Source organism: Hippocampus guttulatus, chromosome 4 (genome assembly GCF_054856545.1).
Source record: "Hippocampus guttulatus isolate MCC_2025c chromosome 4, RoL_Hgut_1.0, whole genome shotgun sequence".
In the NCBI taxonomy this organism is placed as follows: Eukaryota; Metazoa; Chordata; class Actinopteri; order Syngnathiformes; family Syngnathidae; genus Hippocampus; species Hippocampus guttulatus.
This window is the reverse complement of record NC_141264.1, coordinates 11,675,779-11,691,263: the sequence shown is the minus strand read 5'-3', so window position 1 is coordinate 11,691,263 and position 15,485 is coordinate 11,675,779. Positions and strand designations below refer to the sequence as shown.

At 41.3% G+C, this 15,485-nt stretch overlaps 1 protein-coding gene across 7 annotated transcripts in view; it reads right to left on the bottom strand.

The window, feature by feature from the left end:
• LOC147205947 (UPF0606 protein KIAA1549) overlaps nt 1-15,485 on the bottom strand; it is a 31,368-nt gene that overhangs the window by 2,720 nt on the left and 13,163 nt on the right. The window contains exons 7-23 of one of the 7 annotated variants that reach the window (XM_086109143.1): nt 14,323-14,512; nt 14,113-14,172; nt 13,855-14,000; nt 11,305-11,482; nt 9,952-10,136; nt 8,256-8,417; nt 7,903-8,142; nt 6,999-7,222; nt 5,858-5,967; nt 3,813-3,827; nt 3,325-3,521; nt 3,005-3,234; nt 2,787-2,931; nt 2,328-2,654; nt 1,313-1,365; nt 731-879; nt 39-193 (exon numbers count right to left, since the gene is read on the bottom strand). In XM_086109143.1, coding sequence (XP_085965269.1) covers nt 39-193; nt 731-879; nt 1,313-1,365; nt 2,328-2,654; nt 2,787-2,931; nt 3,005-3,234; nt 3,325-3,521; nt 3,813-3,827; nt 5,858-5,967; nt 6,999-7,222; nt 7,903-8,142; nt 8,256-8,417; nt 9,952-10,136; nt 11,305-11,482; nt 13,855-14,000; nt 14,113-14,172; nt 14,323-14,512 — 2,766 coding nt within the window. Of the gene's footprint in view, nt 1-38; nt 194-730; nt 880-1,312; nt 1,366-2,327; nt 2,655-2,786; nt 2,932-3,004; nt 3,235-3,324; nt 3,522-3,812; nt 3,828-5,830; nt 5,968-6,998; nt 7,223-7,902; nt 8,143-8,255; nt 8,418-9,951; nt 10,137-11,304; nt 11,483-13,854; nt 14,001-14,112; nt 14,173-14,322; nt 14,513-15,485 lie in introns of all 7 variants that reach the window. The other 6 variants (XM_086109144.1, XM_086109140.1, XM_086109142.1 and 3 more) reach the window with 6 other exon arrangements.

Here is a 15,485-nt window from a genome sequence, read left to right as displayed (position 1 = left end):
TATAAAGACAAGAGAATTATGTAGGTATTTGCACTCACTGCACTGTTATCTGGTAGGGCTCTGCAATAAATGTCCTCGTGGTAGTTGTTCCAGCCGATGCCTCCATTCTGTCCTGGATAGCCTCTGACCCCGGCGGGATAACCATTCATACGGCTGGATAAGCCAACCTGTGTAAGTTGATGAAGCTGGGCGCCTGCACACGCATCAAAACAGACACATCAAGGCTTTATTATGTTATATCCTTCTTGTGTAATAAATTTGATTTTGTTCCAACTTTTGTTGCGTGTCTGTCTCTGGCTGCCTGAGATTCACTCGTTCCAGTAAATGCCTGACACGATTCATGTAAGCCTCACTCCCAACGCCTTTAATAATTGAAGAGAGACTCAGCCTTTCGGGTTGACTTGTAACCCCCCAAAGTCAGCAAAGGCCGCAATCGTAATTCTGCTGTTGCAGAATGGTTGTGCTAAGTGCTTGTATAACGTGCCTCTCATGTCATCTATCATAATATCATTGACAAAAGGCGTGTTTGTAAGTACATTACTGTAAGTACGTTGGTAAGCGTTTGCACTATGCAGTTACCAGATAAGTTAACCGTTAGCCCAGCGTGTCCTAATATTAGTACCGTAGACGTTCTTTGTATTTCATGGTCGTCTTGATGACCCTTGACTTTAATGATTAAAAAGGATGTAAATATGAAACGGGGGATTTTTAAAAGGATTTCCAACTGTACCTGCAGTGCCCCCTACTGGCCGCGGCCGAGCCGATGAAGGCTTCTCATCTGCGTAGAGACCCCTGCTGGAGTAAAAATTGTTGAGCTGGAGTTGCTCCCCGGGCCCTGGTGCCTCTTCTGGGGAAAGGTAAGTCAGACCACGATCCTGCCTGGAGAATACAAGACTTTCACTGAATCAAGCCTCCAAACATTGAGTCGCGCAATAGAACAAAGACTTTGCTGCAGCAAGAGTCCGACTTTTGTCTAATGTAAAACATGACCACTTGTTAACTTATTTATCTCAAGTAGATTTGGCACAGTGCTCTACTTTCTAGGTGTGTATGTGTTGTATTCATTTGCTAGAGTGCCTGAGTGTTTTGGGGGCTAGCTAAGAGAGGAAGGCCGAGACCTGTTCCATTAAACCCATAAAATAAAAATGATCCCTTAAATTATTCATAGTCTGACTGACTGGATGATGCAGGACACGAGGCAACGTGGGTATTTTTCAGCACTGATCAATAACAAAGGACTTTGTTGAGGACAAAAGAGAATGAAAATCCACATGTGCTCGAGTACATGATTTCCATTGAACGCTTTACTAACCTTGGCATTAAGCCTTGAACCAGAGGGGGAGACACACTCAGGTCGCCGAATCTCTGAGGGGACCATAGAGAATGGAAGCAGCGATGAAAGACAACAACAGGAGACAATGAGCTTTATGAAGCAATTTTCTTAGATTTGTTCTTACAATTTTAAAAGCACTGCTGCTGCTTATTAGCATAAATAAGATGTACTTGCTTTTCGTAATGACTGATTTCAACACCTTATACTCTTACAAGATGCCGTTTCGTATCCAACTTCAAATACAGGCCATTGAAGTGTCAAATTGAAATAACTTAAAAGGTGTCTCTGAACAACTTTATCCCCCTCTCCTCCCTCAGTCTTATTCCATTGTCTACGGCTACACAATGCAAGGAAATTTATATTCAAGTACATCTCAATAAATATGAATATTGTGGAAAGTTCAATTTAAAAAAGTGATAAAGTCAAATGGAGATTATGGACATTACAAAGAATGAATTATTTGATTTAATTTAAAATCAATGATGATATATCGAACAAATATCCCATATTTACCATCTCAAGAAACTGCATAAGAAATCATTAGTATTTTTATGTTGTTGAATGAATCTTTACAACGTCTGAGTTTCACTTTTGATTTGAACAGTTGAAATAAATTCAATTTTCATCAACAGAATTATTTTTTGACAAAACACAGAAAATAAGTATCACCTGTGATTATCTATACAACAGGCATCTATTTGGGCCGCCTCCGACAAAAGGAGCTCAAGATCAAGCCTATGCAGTGAACATTAGTGAAACGCCTTAGCCGTAGACAGAACTGACAGCGTTGTATTGAGGGCCACCAGATGGTCTTCTGTACTTAACAGATTAGTTGAAAACGATTACACTTTGAAGCTATTGTACATACAGACTTCAAGTGAAGAAAAAATGAAAGGGAATCTACAGAGAACACTTGTTTTGTGATTTCAAGACAGATCAATTATTAAAATTGTCATGTGGTGTTTTTATCGACCTCTAAAAATAAGCTACTTACACCAGTGTAGGGGCCAAAACCTGGAAAGGATGGGCCCCAAGGTCGGGGGCCACGACCCGCAGGACTGGAGTCAGACGTATTGGCATTGACCCCTGGCAGAGTCACCCCAGCGGAACTGCCCTGGGAAGTGGGTGACACAAGGGCAAAGGCGTCATCCAGCAGCGAATGCATTTGTTGCCGCGCCTCTTCGATGGAAGGCTGTGGAGGTATGTAGGTGGGCGGGGGAGGGGCATGTCCAGGAGGTGAGGAAGCGGGACCTAGGAAGACCTCATCTGTGGTGGGTGACGGGCTTCTGTGGGTCAACCCTGGGGCTTGGTCAGGATCCGACTGAAATGTACCACAAAAAAATGTATAAGCCACCAAGTAGTTCCATTCAGTCTGGAGGCTAAGGCTCAACGAAAAGTTGTGACCTTCCACGCACAGACGTCTTCATGACCAAGCCACCCACATTAAACTTACCACATAAGCCACATTGTTGACCCCAGGACACTTCCTACAAACAGCGTCAGTGTCTTCGGTGATGAGATGATCTTTGTCTGCATCTGTCATGCCTCCATTTGACTGCCCCTTCATCCTCTGTTTGGGAGAGCGCCTCCCTCGAGCACTGGATACAAAATGAAATTTTATCTCATTACATATAAAAAAAAGTTTCCATAATTAAAATAAATGAAACCTACACCAACTTTTTGGGGGGTTCCTTGAAGACTGAGGGAACCTGCACATTTTGATCTAAAATCTTATCCATTTGCAGCTGTGCTTTATGGTAAATGTGATCCTGGTCTTTGGGGTCCACAAGGTCTATGTCATTCATTGCAGGAAAGTCATAATGGCCCTTCCTCTTGGCACGCAGGCGGATCTTGTTTCGATGATGCTCAATCTCCGATTTCTGCCTCATTGCTACTTGGATCTGATGAGAAGACACATCATGTCGAAAGGACATGTGAACTTTGGACCGATCAAGCTGCACATGTGAAAATGAGGATCAAGAAAGGCGAACCTCCTTGTTGGTATCGGGCAATTTGCCAGTACCAGGGTGGCTGTTCAGGGGTGGGACCGTCATGGGCTGCATGGCAATTAGCTGCACTTTGTTGGGGAGTCTTCGGCTTACATCTGTGGCCCGTGACATCCGATCAACATGTTCAAATATGGAAGCGGATGACATCTGTTCATTGAGACCATTTGAAGGAGGCGGCCCTGTAGGGATCGAAATAACAGTTTAAAAGTCTTGAACACTGCAGTTCATGAATCTAAATGACCACATTGAGTCAAACTAGGTTGTCTTGTAGAAAGGATGATTAGGGTCATGCCCCCCCCCCGAAAAAAGGTAAAGTTTTTTTGTAGACTGTAACAACATTTAACTCATGTCGCTGACAGTTGGGCTGACAGTGATGAATGGTAGGAACAAGCAAAGCATAAAACTATCACAGAACCAAACAAAATAATTGGAGATTCACAGACGCGGATGGAAAGAAGACAAAGTCTTACCAATTCTATTTTTGCCTGCACCGCAATAGAAAGGAAAGACAGTTTTAATGGAAAAGATCAGTCCTCGGTAAAGTTCAAAGACCACAAATCGATTGCGACTAAGGGCATTCAGATGTGATTCTAAATTGAGAACAGTGATGGTCAACTGGTGGGTCACACAAATTTGATACTCTGTCGTGAAGCGAGGATCCCCGCACACAGCAGTGAACAAATTAACATGATATAACAAGCATGTAACAGGCACATGTCGGAAATCTTACAACTTGGCCGGAGAAAGGTACATTTTAGGGCTGTTCACAAATCAGTGGAGATTCAAATGCGGATCTTTGTAAAGCTCAGCAATGCAACATCAAAAATATTCACTTTCAGATTAATATGAACTATCAATGAACATAACTTGAATGACATGTCCTGCTTCCAAACAAAATTAATCTTTGTCCCTGAAAATGTCAACAAACTCCTGAAAATACAAGGAGTATTTAGCACTCCGGGTTACATGCCAGGTAGGTTTGAATCAAAAACATTGTTTGACAAGTACCACATGATACTTTATATTGCATGGCCTGTCACAATGTCACTGTTACACTAAAAAAGCATTTTTGATGAGGGCATTGCTGCTGTCATGTTTGAACCTGCACATGATGAGTAAAACACCTGTAGTGTACTGATGAGTACAAATACAACATAGCTTTAAACAGAACGCCAGTAAATGTGTGATTCATGTGGATAGGTTTATCAGAACAGTTTTACCCACCGCTGAAGTAGATCAATGTCAGTATGTGGCTTTCTCACTGTATCAACGGCCAACTTTACATCCTGCGCAAGTGGAGATCTTTTTTTCTTATAAACGTATTTTGCATGTGCCAATCTCCTGCGCGGAGTCCAGGGAGTCCATTAACCTTTCAACCGCGTGCCTCACCTGCGCTGAAGGGGAATGAGGAGAGCCGCTTTGATTGGCCGGGAATCAAGTCGGCTGTGTTCAGTCCCATAATGACGCAAGCGCCCATTTCTAACTGCGCCCATGAATGTACGAAAATTACGAAAATAGCAAAAGAAAGAAAACATCACCCGTGTGGGCTGTTATACTATATAGATTTGGGCTGGACTTGAAAATAGGGCCCCACATGTTAAGGTCATTCATAGTTCCCATGAATGATAGCAGCTTTCCCAAAGGTCATAATGAGTTCATTTAACCCTTTCAGGGACAGCTTATCATGTTATCAGGTTATAGGGTGCATGAAATGGTTAAAACAACTAATGAAAACTTCTCGTCTCTACTTCAAAAATACTGCCTCCACATTGTGGTACGTGTTATCTCATACACAACATACTCTATTCACAAACACCATGCTGATCGTTACAGGAAAAGATTTATCAGTAAAAAAACACACGAAAAAAAAACAGAGGTCAGTTGAGTGTGGGCGAGATCAGGCAGGCTGCAGTGTGGTACATGTAGTCAGTATGCTTGAATGCTTCTGGCTTCAGTGCGTCTCAGAGTGGCGCTGCAACCTTCAATCTGTCGACATGCTGTCAAAATAACTTCCGCTTTTTGTTTCCCTTCTTTTTCTTTTTCTTTTTGGGACTAATTTTGGACACAAAATAATGATCCTTCATGTGTCCCGTTTCTCCCTGTAATCCGTACACCCTGCTCTGAAATTTAATAAGATGTTGTCTGAAAAGTAATGCCCTTTTCTGACAATTATGCTTGACAAAATGTTTTGTTTTTCCAACAACAGAACATGCGATAACCATGCTACATATGCTAATCCAACACAATTTTACTCAAAATGTAGGAGTGCACATTAATTTTTTTTTGCCATATATTGCTAGAAAGTTTAATTTAACATTTTTGTACACTTTCTTTAGTTGGTACTTTTCCAACGAAATTCTCGTGAGACACACAGAATATCATCTCACTTAGTCACATAGCCCGGTCAGTTCTTTCCAGTGTTTCTCTTCCCCTCCCCCTCTTTTGCTGTGTGTAGAAAAGTGGCTTGAGTGTTGCCAGGGCCACTTGCCATTTAAAACATTGATGGGGATCTTACTCGTCTGCTTGCTGTCACTGGGTGTGGCCTGGGCTCTCTGGTTCTCCTCAGTTGACTCGCGCCCACTGGAGCGGTCACTCACCATGGAATCGCCGTCTGACGGAGAGATCCTAAGCACAAAATACACACTTGAAAGAATAATTAAAGCCTGAGGATGGACTTGCGTGTTGGAATAGCGTGCATAATAAAAACTAGCAGTTTAGTTTAGAGGTCAAAGCTGGGAAGTTTCTAAGATAATGTGTTTGGTTCAAAGCTTGTTAGAATAATGAAATTCTTAATGTATTCTTCTTGGCGAGATTGAATCCCCACTGGTGTATGGGGCCATATTTGGACAAACTGAGGACGAGGGAAACAAGAAATACATAAACAAATAAATAAATAAAAAGCCCTCACAGTCTCGTATATCAATTATTGATCAGCGAATCTTTGTGTGTGTGTGGCTGACTGAGAGAATTGAGTTTACTAATTTTATTGACTTTAGATTTTAAAGTAAAAAAAAAAAAACAGCAACAAAATAAGCACAGTACAATCAGACTCAGTGGTGACATTATTATTAATACTGTTGAGTCTATTTCTGTTAACAGAATGCAAATGCATTAACATGACCATTTAATAACATTGGCTTACTATGCCTTACAACATTGCAACTTAAAAAAAAAGAGATAAAACACTCACTGGAGGTACAGTGTGTGTGTGTGTGTATAATGTAAAAATAACATGCAAGGAAAGCTGACTTTCTCGCAAGGAGGTCTTCCTCTTTTTTTTGTGCTTTAAATACAATCGCTATCACAAAAAATCAAACTTACACACTAGGATGGTAGTTTCAAAATTTATATCGATGTGAATTTATTTATTTGGCTGGATACATCCGATAACGGAAGAATATTAATCTTATTTTTAGCTGTGTGTGTTTTGAATGGACTGCATGTTTGGACTGTGGTTGAGAGGAAAGAAATTTCATCTGTGCTGTATGTCGTACACAGAGCATATTTGACAATAAAGCCGACTTGAATTGACTAATGGAGAGAAGTTTCGATCTGGTTCTATCATGCTATTTTCTTTCTTTGGTTTCATAAAACCTTGAACAGAAAAACTGTAGTGATAAAAACCCCTCCTCCGTTGCACTGCCAGGAGCACTGACCTCTCTCGTCTTCGAAAGCTGCGGGATGCTCTGGTGGAGGAGGCAGAGTTTTTGGATTTGGGGGTGGGGACATCCCCGTTCTGGGAAGAACTGGGGCCTTCCTTATCTGAGATGGGCAGAGGCCCCGCTGGGATGGATTCTTGGACCACCATGACATCATCTCTATTCTGCTGGCCGAGATGCAGCTTCGCAAAGTCAAAGCCTTTCACACTGGGGGCCTGTAACTGAAACAAGAGACATTTACTTCAAAAACGAGTCTGCTTTCAAAATGTGAATGCTTAAGTCAACAGCAGGGTTACAACTGGGTTCTGGCTTGGCATGGATGCCTTGAAAAAAAAGACTCAATTGTGTTGTCACATTGTCAGGTTTGTCCAATTTGACACAATCCAACACACATCTTCAAATCAAGTTACGTTGGATAAGAGGTTTGTATGACAGTGATGAGTCATGTGTGAAATTGAGGCAATCGTTGCCTGAGAAATATACAAATGCACCTACTGCTTGTAAAATGGGTGATGTTTATTTGCTATGGTGTGGACATCTGTGCAGTGTGTCTGTCATACAAACAATGGCAGCCTTCGAAAGAGTGATCCCAAATGTACACAATTGGAAATATTGACCCTTTTTTTTTTGTAACCCACACCGAAACTGAATGATAGGATTGAGGAGGCTAATTGGTAATCTGCCCTACATAAATAGCTCATTTTAGCCACAACAAACACAAACTCTAAACATAAACTCTAAATCTACTACTTCAACACAGAGATATTTTACGCCCCTACAAATCCAAAGAACAACAACTACTGGGGGAGACATGACACACAGTTTACAGATGGCAAAGCATGAGCCTAACGTCCAGCGAAGCTGCAAACACAACAATCTGTTTGGCTACTACAGCCTGTACCTCCTTCTTGACCCGCCTTCCCTTTGGGAACACTGTCATTCGCTCTTCTTTCTTCATCCCCTCTGTTCTCTTTTGTGTTGCTTTGTTTTTTCGTCCATGCTTTTCTTCTGCTTTGAATGGCTTTGTTTCAGGCTGCTTAATTTCTTCTTCTTCTTCCTCCTCCTCGTGATCCCCTTCTTCATTGCTTTCTTCCTCCCCCTCACAGTTTGTACGGTCTTCGCTCTTTAGAGTGATTGTTCCCTGAGCAGAAGCAACAGTTGACAGGTGGATTCGTCCCATCTGTAGCTACGCAATCTTTTAATAGGAAAGAAATATGACTTGTCTTAACATACTCTGCAACTCCTAAATGATACCTTTCTGTTTTTAACATCGATTTCCTCCTCCTCATTCTCTTCCTCTTCATATTCCTCTTCTTCCTCTTCATAACACCACTCTCCTTCTTCTTCTTTGCTAAGCTCTTTACCCATCTCATGTTGAGGTTGTGCCCAGTGAACGGGGCTCTGTGAGGTAGCAGACTGTGAGCAGAGGGGTGAGTGGTATTATGTGACAGATTATGAAGTCAAATTAGTCTCTTTTGTACATGTAACCAAATTACAGCAAGATGAGTTCATGAGCTTCAAAGCAGAGCATTTACTGGTAGAAGAGGGAAAAAAACTTGACAAAGAAACATCAAACACTGCCTAGTAAGACAGGAAGGCTAAAAATACATTTAAGTACCCTTTAATGATGTCGGGAGATGGGACTTGCCTAAGGAATGAGCATCTGAGAAACAATATTGCTGTCTGGTGCCGTTTTAGGACCCATGCAAAATGCTATGCTATGTATTTCTTGGAAGAAATCGCTTTGTTGTACAGTAATTATCTATACAACGTTTTCTGTTCTGGCTTGCAGGAAGATGGAAGCTATCCAAACAAGTGGAGTCCATTCAAGTCAATAATGTGTACATATAGGGACAGACAACCAGTTAAACATTTGCATTCACACCATCACTGAGTGGGAGCTGTCTGCATGGAAATCAGGCCAGCGAACCATTCAACAGTGACACTATGTCATACTGTTCAAATACAAACCCAATTCCAATGAAGAAAGACACGACGTTCACAATTTCCAAAAACAATTTGAAACGTGGACTCGTCAGACCACAGAACACTTTGCATCAGCCCATCTTCGATGAGCTCAGGTCCAGAGAAGCCTGGTCCCACATAGCCTGTTCACCTGTTGGATGTTCCAAACAGGTGTTTGATGAGCATTCCTCAACTTTCGCAGTCTTTTGTGCCACCTGTACCAGCATTTTTGGAACGTGTTGCAGCCATAAGATTCAAAGTTAATGATCATTTGCTAAAAACAATTTAAAAAAAAGTTGATCAGATTTTCAGTTTATCTTGTCTTTGGTTGATCATGATTTGGAACTCATTGTATTCCGTTTTTCTTTATGTTTAACACACCGTGCCGACTTTTTGGGAATTGAGTTTGTACTACAGATAATATGGAAAAGAAAAAAACATGGAGAAAAAAAAGTACAGTACTAAATGGGTCCATTCCAATATTACATAGCCAATCCAGCTCATGTTCTTTCATAAAATTCCTGCTGAAATAATGCTGTCCTGACAGCTATAATCTCTTTCTTTGATTGTCAAGTCAAGTCAAGTCAACTGTATTTATAGAGCACTTTCAAACAGCCATCGCTGCATACAAAGTGCTGTACATGGAGCAATTTAACATGCACAATAAACAGTAAAACAAATCGGTAATAAAGGCGGTAGAAAGCACCAAACAGTAAAACCAAGAACAAATCTAAGTCATGCTGAGTCGAATGCCAAAGAATACAAGTGAGTTTTGAGGAGGGTTTTGAAGATGGGCAGCGAGGAGGCTTGCCGAATGTTCAGTGGGAGGTCATTCCAGAGAGAGGGACCAGCAACAGAAAAGGCTCGATCCCCTCTGAGCCTCAGTTTATTTTTGATTGTCATAAACGATAAGTAAGAGGACGACCTGAAATAGGTTTAAATAAGTAAATAAACCTTGATTCCAGAAAAGATCTGCAGTATCTACCTTCTGTCTCTGCTGGATGGACGTCATGGCATCTGGCTGGAACTCCAACTTGTCTGACCGGCACAATTTCCAGTAGAGGATGGCAATAATGACAATGGCCACCAGTAGAGGAATCACCACTCCGATGATGATCCAGATTTTGGGGTTCTCAGTGTCAGAAGGTGACAATGGCACCTTCTCTACAGCTGAAGTGTAAAAGACAGGGGTTGCACACATACTGTAAGCTTTCGATTCTATTGCTCTTAAGTTATGCCTCACACACGATGGAGATGGCGTTTTTCGTCGGAGAGTTGGTTCTTGTCTCTTAGCTGTAATTTTAACAAAACATACCGTCATTACTTGAAATTACCTTTTGCTTTATCCCTTGGGGAAGTTAATTAAGTAAAAACGGTCAGCACGAGGAGTGAGTTCCCTTGAGGGACTCTCATTAGCCTGTTGTCCCTTCTTCGGAGTCAGAGTGTACATTGCATGCAAGGGAGAGTAATTAACATGAAGGATCACATGGTTAGAACTTTGGGCTCTTATTCTGTAGACATGCAGGGACAAAATAAGATATTTATTTACAATGTGCTTTTTGTTAAAAAAAAAAAAAGACAACCCCACAATGGTCGCCAATATCACTGATAAAAGTAATCAATTTAAGTTTAAAAAAAATCATTGCAAATCATTGCTTTTTGTGGTCCGCAATAATTTTAAAAAATAATCGAAATGGCTTCAACAAAAGAACTTTGTTGCACAACATTTTGATGACTGTAATCAAACATGTTCTGTAGACTTGAGACTTATGCACCTGTTGACCCAAATTTGTGTTCAATAGGATTTAGGTCAGGGCTCAGAAAGCCACCTCACAATAATCCTGTGTTTTGTTCAGGGCCATTCTTGGATATTTTTAGCCGTGAGTTTTGGGTATTTATCTTGTTGGAAGACCACCCCGCTGCTCATTTTTTTTCCACTCCGGCATCAAGTGTTCATCGCACATGCACAGATTCAGAAACCCTGTGTCATATGAAGCAAAGCAGACTCAGAACATTAACAGAGCCTCCTCCATGTTTCACGGGAGGTACGGTGTTCTTTTTCAGTCTCCCAGAAGCTTTGAGGCTTTTTAATATGCATTTGGCAGATACTACTATCGTCAGTTTTAAGTTATTTAAATTACCATGGCTAGAGATTTCCTTTCTTCAATGGAAAGGTCACAATAATTCAATTCATTTGTGTTTGTTGCTTCAAAACAACCATAAATAAGACATTCAATATACAGCTAAACAAACAATTTGGCTTAAAAAAAAACAGCTTGAAGTTAGCTTACGGGTAGGCACCACAATATCAGCAAACTGTCATGATGAAGATACTCACGTTGTGCTAAAAGGCCCTCAACACGATAGCCCAAGATGATGGCGGCCTTTTGGACATCCAAGCTGTTGAGAATGTTGGACATTTCAACAGCAGGGACCCTCTGGCCATCAGGACGCTCCACAAAATACACAACTTCCAAGGGATGGTCCACACCTACAGGTCGGTTCATGCTCACAACCTATGAATTGACATAAAGCAGAGTTCACTTGAACAATCAGCTAATTTTGCGATAATGCGAGGCACATCATGGGTGCATCACCGGTCAATCAAAACACTGAAAATAGGGCCCTATTTTTGTGACCTGCGCAACACTTTGTGTAAATCTGCAGGAGGCATATTAGACCGGGTGTTGGTAATTTTGCAACCACATGCAAGCGGACGCACTAAAAAAAGGGCATTTTGTACCCTCGTGGAAATGAACACAGCCTCTTCCATGCATTGACATTCAAAGCATCTTTTACATCTCACATGGATACGTCTCATAGCGACAAAGCAATCTGTGTGCAACCAGAACATTGTCACTGGGCTTGGCCGATGTGGCAACAGACAATGCAAGCGAATAACACTCGTTAAGTGAGCAAATGTTAACCACTGGCAACTTAAATACTGTAATCCATGGACCTCAGGTACTATATGTATCACCACCCTTGATTGTTTGTGTGCACCGCACCCACACACAGCTGCATGCCGACTCGTGGGAACATTTTACACCTATAATAACAATAATAATAATAATAAACATAGGCGGCATGGTGATCCACTGGTTAGCACGTCCGCCACAGTGCAGAGGTGCAGCGTTTGATTCCGGCTCCGGCTTTCCTGTGTGGAGTTTGCATGTTCTCCCTGTGCCTATGTGGGTTTTCTCCGGGTACTCTGCTTTCCTCCCATATTCCAAAAACATGGCAGGTGTGATTGTGAGCGCGGATGGTTGTTCGTCTACATGAGCCCTGCGATTGGCTGGCAACCAATTCAGGGTGGATCCCGCTTACTGCTCAAAGACAGCTGGGATAGGCTCCAGCACGCCCGCGACCCTCGTGAGGATAAGCAGATTAGAAAATGGACAGATGGACCCATTCAATTCGCCACAATCACGTTTGATCACTTGTGCCACTATCTATCTAGAGGTGGTTTGAACTGGCACAACGTTAGACCAACTTTCTGTCACCAAACTGTCACTCCGTCTGGGTTATCTTCAAGGACACACGCTCGCCATAGCGGTATGCACACCCTGGCGCAAATTAGGATATCTCAACATTTCTATATGCGCCATATACTAAAAGAGAGCCCATATACTCTCAACAGACAACTATCCACACTCACATTCACATTTAAGAACAATTCCAAGTTGTCAATTAACCTGCATGAATCTACACACAAGAGCAAGAACATACAAACGCCACCCAAAAGGCTCCAACACATGGATTGAATCCAAGACAAAAACAATCAATAGCATAAATGGGATTAATATTACCAAAAAAGGTTAGCTGAATGGTGTCATGTTTGAATAAAACCTGACATGATAAACTCAAATACAGGAATAATCGTATTTTCATGATACCATGGTTCTACCTCACAGCTAAGTCAATTAATGCAGTGTGTGAGATAAAACGAGTTTCATGTATGATATAAAATATAGATATGTTTTTTATATACTTCAAGCCAACTCAAATTGCTTATTTTATTGCAATTATGTTTGTGTATGCACAAACTCCCTCTGAATGCTCAGAGGCAGAACGACACAGCACATAATGCTTAGCACTGCTCCTGAAATGCTTTCTATTTTCATGACACAACAAGACAGAAAGGTCTGGCGCAGTTAGGTTGCTATTCAGTCAGGAAGATAGTTATCACTCTGGCAGCCTTCAAGTTTGACAACTTTCTGTGTTGCATTTCCCTTTCTTCTGATAGCTAAATCTTTAACCAAGCACCATTCGCTGGCTCTGTGGATGTCTACCCGCTAAAAAACAGACAATGTCTTCATCATGCTGAAAGCAAAATGGCAAGTGTAACAATGAATAATTTATGTGATTTGTGCAGCTTTGCAGCTCACAGGAAGCATCAAGTGGGGCTACAGGGAAGAAGAGGAACAACACTTGGTGCAGTTGTGATCTTGAATGGGATGCTGAATGGGATGCTGTTGCCATGGAAACATATTCCCATCCAGCGCCACATGAGGCTGATGAGCAGGTGCAGGGCAACCACACAAAAGCTGGAGCCTGATTAGTAAAGCAGGAAGGCTTTCAGTGGTTACACGAACACTTCGCCTCAAATAAGGAGCCCTCGGTAGTCACTTGACAGCAAGGTAGTTAGGACTTGAATCAGGCGATGGCAATCAGCAAAAGGAAGAAATCTTTCTTAATGTTCAATCATCTATTTACAAACAGAGAAATGTGCAAAGATCAACAACTCCGTAAGCACCACAATGTTCTAAAGATAGTCACTGAAACATACTGGTAATTGTTTGCCAAATCAAGAAACTAATCGTGAGATATTCACTCTGACACAGATGGGTCACTGTCACTTTAAAAATACACTATATACACATGGTACCTGAACGCTACTGTTGCCAACGTTAGTGGCTCTCTTGACACGTCTGACTAATCCCATGGCTTCCCCAAGTAGCATGGCCACCCTGCGCTCAATGTTCGCTTGAAAGGTCCTCTGGCCCACTTCACTGTCCAGCACTCCCAAGAGAACTATATTTTTGAAAAGCAGAAGTAAGACATGCAGGATAAACATTTTACACAAAAATTGCACAAGTTGATTAACATGATGGCAGATCATCACAATTAACAGAAACCATCTTACCTGTTCTCACCCAGGAGGAGCGAAGGGACTGGCTTGTGTTTAACTTTGGATAATGAAATGCTTTTGATGAAGGGGGAGAAAAAAAAAATCATAATGTCATGATATTGTTCCAGCCACCATCGGAACAAAGGTCAAATAAGAGAGATCACTGCTGTACATTTAAATGAAAAATACTGTAGCAATAATGTTTAAAAAATCTGTAAGACTTACGCTCGGCAATCTGCAGGGCAGGGAAGCCCATGTAATAGCTGAATTCCACCTTAGTGAGCTTCATGAGAGCAATGCTAACCTCTGATCCCATGAGATAACCCTGGGGGCTGTGCACAATGAAGGTGATATCCACTGGATACCTCCCCAGTTGTTGCCTTTTTTTCCGAACTGCCATGGTAATGTTGATCATCTGCAGCACAATGTGACAATCCTGTTCAATTTATAAAATCTACAGGGCAAGGTCATTATTAGCTTTACTTTTGTAGAAAATCTCGTCAGTCTCTGAAACAGTTCCTTCTTCAGTTAATCAAAGGTAGGGCAAACAATTGGGCCGGGGCATTTTTATTTCTTTATTTATGAAATGATTCCACACTGCAACAAATTCCGAAACAATCCTGAAATATAGAGCAGCCACAAGATTAGGTTACACAAAATTCAACACAAGCCAATTCTGTACCTATCAAAGTAAGTACTTTATTAACAAAAAAAACAAGATCCTATAATCCTCAAAAATTGGAGCATGAATAAAAAGAGTGTGTTTGGGGTTTGGCTGACGATAGGTAATTCACCGATATTTGCTATGTACTAGACAGGAAGAGAAAGCTGAAGGATTTTCAGAATCAGAATCGGAATGTTGAGGTGAAGATCCTCAGACATCTAGAGGACCCTTTGCCCGACAATGTGTGTTTGTTTTGATTTTAATCAGACAATAGTTGTCAAGAGCATTACAAAAAAAATAAAAAATAAATCCAAGACAAGTCTGAAAACATGACTACTTTTTCTTTAATGAGTAGGTGGTGGTTTCTTGGCAGAGTTTATCAAAATATGTTTCATAACGGATACAAATTCCTCCCAAAACATCTCTATAAAATGCCAAGAAAAATATCTGTAAATCTGACACTCAAGAGAGAAGATTTTTAATAACTGTGCCAAATTTGAGAGATTAAAAAAAAAAAAACATGCCCCAAATATGGTACGTTCTTTCCTCTCCGAGAAACCCTAGGCATGTTCACTGAATGTGATGAAACCACGCAATGTTTAACTGTCAATTAAATACCGCACATCTTTCTTATGCCCAAAGCCCTTTTCACACCGCACTTGGTTTTCTTGGTGTTTGTGTGGAGCATTGCGCAAGTGCAACAGCACCCTAGTGTAAGCCTGCC